Source organism: Chinchilla lanigera, unplaced genomic scaffold, assembly GCF_000276665.1.
Source record: "Chinchilla lanigera isolate Chin_1 unplaced genomic scaffold, ChiLan1.0 scaffold00068, whole genome shotgun sequence".
Lineage (NCBI taxonomy): Eukaryota > Metazoa > Chordata > Mammalia > Rodentia > Chinchillidae > Chinchilla > Chinchilla lanigera.
Window position 1 is genome coordinate 3,145,401 of NW_004955469.1, and position 3,037 is coordinate 3,148,437.

Below are 3,037 nucleotides of genomic sequence, written 5' to 3' on the forward strand. Positions count from 1 at the left end.
CGGTGCCGGGGGCCCGCGCCGCGCGCCGCTCTGCCGGTCCCGGCTTCAGGAACGGCTCAGTGGTGCCGCACCACTTCATGATGGCTCTGTACCGCAGCCTGTCCGGGAGGGCGCCGGCCGAGACAGCCGCTGCCTCGGGCCACGGCCGCGCGGACACCATCACCGGCTTCGCAGACCAGGCAACCCAAGGTACTTGCGCCTTTTCTGCGCTCGCCCATCCCGTCCGACCCTGAGATCACCCCTGGAGCTGTGCTCCCGCTCCGTTGGTCCCGCAAGTCCCAGCCTCAGGTGTTAGAAACTTCTCGGCCGGCCGAGGTCAGCGCACCGAAACTCGCTGCGCCTGAACTGTAGCAAGGGGCACGGTCCTTTGCCTGGCCAGCTCCGGAGAGCCGAGTAGGTCCCATGGCCCAGGGGTACTGCCCTTGCTGACTGGCAGGTCCGCTCGAAGAGGGAAGAACTGAGGCTGAGATCCGCTTCTGGGGGAAGGGTCTGGAGCGGCTTCTGGCCCACAGCCTTGGGAAAGGAAAGACGGCAGGAATGTGGGCTTTGGGGCTCCAGTGGTGGAGGTGGCGGCGGCTTCCTTGCAGCAATATCTGCAGTTCCCAGTCTCCTGAGGGATGAACGAATTTGGGGGATCCCAGGGGGAGTCAGAATGGAGACAGGTATGAGACCAAACGGCCCTGGAGAGGATGGTGGCCGTCCCATCTCCGCAGGCTGAATCTGGGTGTGAGGTGCCGGCCCTGTGAGAGCCCACTCTGGCGGTGGGAGGGAGCCCGGCCTGGAGTCCGTGCGGGAATGCAGGCCTCCCATCCTGGCGCCCCACCTTACCAGGCACTGGGCTCTCCCGAGGTAGGACGTGGGTGAGGCTGTGTGGTGGTTGCTGTGTGTCATCTGGATTTTATTAATCTCCATTGAAACCATTAAAGCAGACAGATAGGGACATTTTAACTAATTTCAGGCGGAAATGCACGTAATTTTGATCTTAATTCTGTCCAGCTAGAGACCTAGCATGGAAAGCAGGAGGGAAAGAAAGGGCTGCTGGTCTGAAGCTGGGAACCACCGACATTCTGCACACCTTGGGTTTCAGAGGACCCTGCAGTGGCCATGTTACTCCCCCTGCAACAAGGCCTAGGCACAAATTGCTTCATTTGGGGTACGTGGAATCCTGGGGTTCAAAGTCTGTCTGGGTCTATTAAACCCACGGAACACTCTGTGGGCCTGCCATGGCCCCTGCACCGGATGCTGGGATGCACCTAGGAAGCCCCAGTCCTCCTGCACCTGGCAGGGAAGGTTTCAGACCTCTTTGGCACAGGGGCTCCCTGCAGCAAGAGAGGGCTCCTGCAAAGCCACCAGGCTTTTTTAGGTCCTACCACACTGCCACTATTGCAGATGGAGCTAAATCCATTCCTGAGAGTTCTGCATGGCTGGCAGGGCCGGAGAGGCCACCTTTTCTTGTCCCCTTTAGGGGGGAAGTGTAGTGGCTGGCCCCGTGCCTGTGCAGCCAGAGAGGTAAGGGCTTGGGAGAGCTGGGAAATACTCAGTAAGCCCAGGAAAGAAGCAGGGGTGGGCAGGGTTCACCTGCCTCCCTCTCTACCCAGATCCTTGTTTGGAGCAAGGTTGCTGAGGTCCCTGGAGGCCACCAACACCTAGATTGTAGACCACAGGCCTCAGGGCCTGGCTCATGGCTGGTGAGGCGTCCCTGTGGTCATGGGGAGTCTGTACAGTCTCTCCGAGGTTGGGACAAAACGAAACCATATGACCCCTTCAAAGGGAACTCCTTATCTGCGGCCTCGTGGAATTTAAACTTTTTTTCCCCCTAAACCCCAAAAGAAAAAAGTGCCCAAGACCAGAAATAAAATCCCGAGCCTGAGATACGTCACAGCAGAACAAAAGCGTAAGCTTGCTGAGGGATGGCTCTGCGTGAAGGAGCCCCCTGTCCTGCTCAGTCCTTAGTGCTAGGCCATTCCAAGGCCCCAAATTTTCCTCTTTTGCTGCCTTCCCCCTCCTCCCGTGGCCGAGGCCGGAGCACCAGGAGAAGCCGCGCCTGAGGTAGCTCGCATTGCTGGGACCTTGGACTTCGGGTCCCCTTCCAAGTGAGGTCACACTCACCGAGCTGCTGCGTTCCCCTTCTGGAGGACTTGTGCCCAGCCTTCAAGGGAGACCGCGATCTGGTCAACGGCAAAGTCCAAGCTGGGTTGAGGGGGAAAAAGAAATATCAGAAGAGGAGAAAGTTCCCAGGGGACGCGAACATGCCGCTTCCGCACGACAGGAATGGGGAACTGCGGCTCTTGGAGCACCGCACGGCAGTAAGGCGCAGGTCCCAAGAGCGCAGGGGCTCTGGAAGGATGCGTCCACCTTGCCTTCTGTTTGCCCCCGCCTGGGAATCCGGCCCAGCCTTGTCCTAGTGGCTCTGGGCAGGCAGAACCATAGTGGCCTTCCTCTTGGTTCCAGTGCCCTCCCTGTCCCGTGGCTCTGTGATGACTTGGGTGGGTGGTTGTGGCGGTGGCTCTGTAAACTAAATCCCTGGCTGGACCAAGTCCCCCGTTACTCCCGGCCCGGTTGGCAGCACTTCTTCTGGGACCCAGATGGGCGGACGCCGGCTCCATGGTCCTTGATATTGTGCTGAGGATAGCGGGCCAGATGCAGGTGGGGGACCCTGCGGCGGGGAGTGCGGGTTTCGCTTCCACTTAGCCCTTTCTCTCTCTCTCTCTGCCGGTCCCATGCAGACGAATCGGTGGCCGAGGCTGGCCAGAGCTTCTTGTTTGACGTGTCCAGTCTTCCCGACGCAGACGAGGTGGTGGGAGCCGAGCTGCGCGTGCTGCGCCGCAAGCCGGCTCGGCCGGACCCGGAGAGCCCGACTGCCCCGCCGCTGCTACTGCTGTCCACGTGTCCGGGGGCTGGGCACACGCCGCGTCTGCTGTACTCGCGGGCTGCAGAGGCGCTGGACGGCGCGCGCTGGGAGGTGTTCGACGTGGCGGACGCCGTGCGGAGCCACCGCCGGGAGCCGCGCGCCGCCGGCGCCTTCTGCCTCCTCCTG

General features: G+C 61.1%; 1 protein-coding gene across 1 annotated transcript in view; it reads left to right on the top strand.

Moving 5' to 3' along the window:
• Positions 1-3,037, top strand: part of Gdf7 (growth differentiation factor 7) — a 14,823-nt gene that overhangs the window by 11,046 nt on the left and 740 nt on the right. Inside the window, exons 4-5 of the mRNA XM_013522564.1 lie at positions 9-189; positions 2,727-3,006. Of these exons, the coding sequence (XP_013378018.1) occupies positions 9-189; positions 2,727-3,006 (461 nt within the window). The remainder of the gene's footprint in view (positions 1-8; positions 190-2,726; positions 3,007-3,037) is intronic.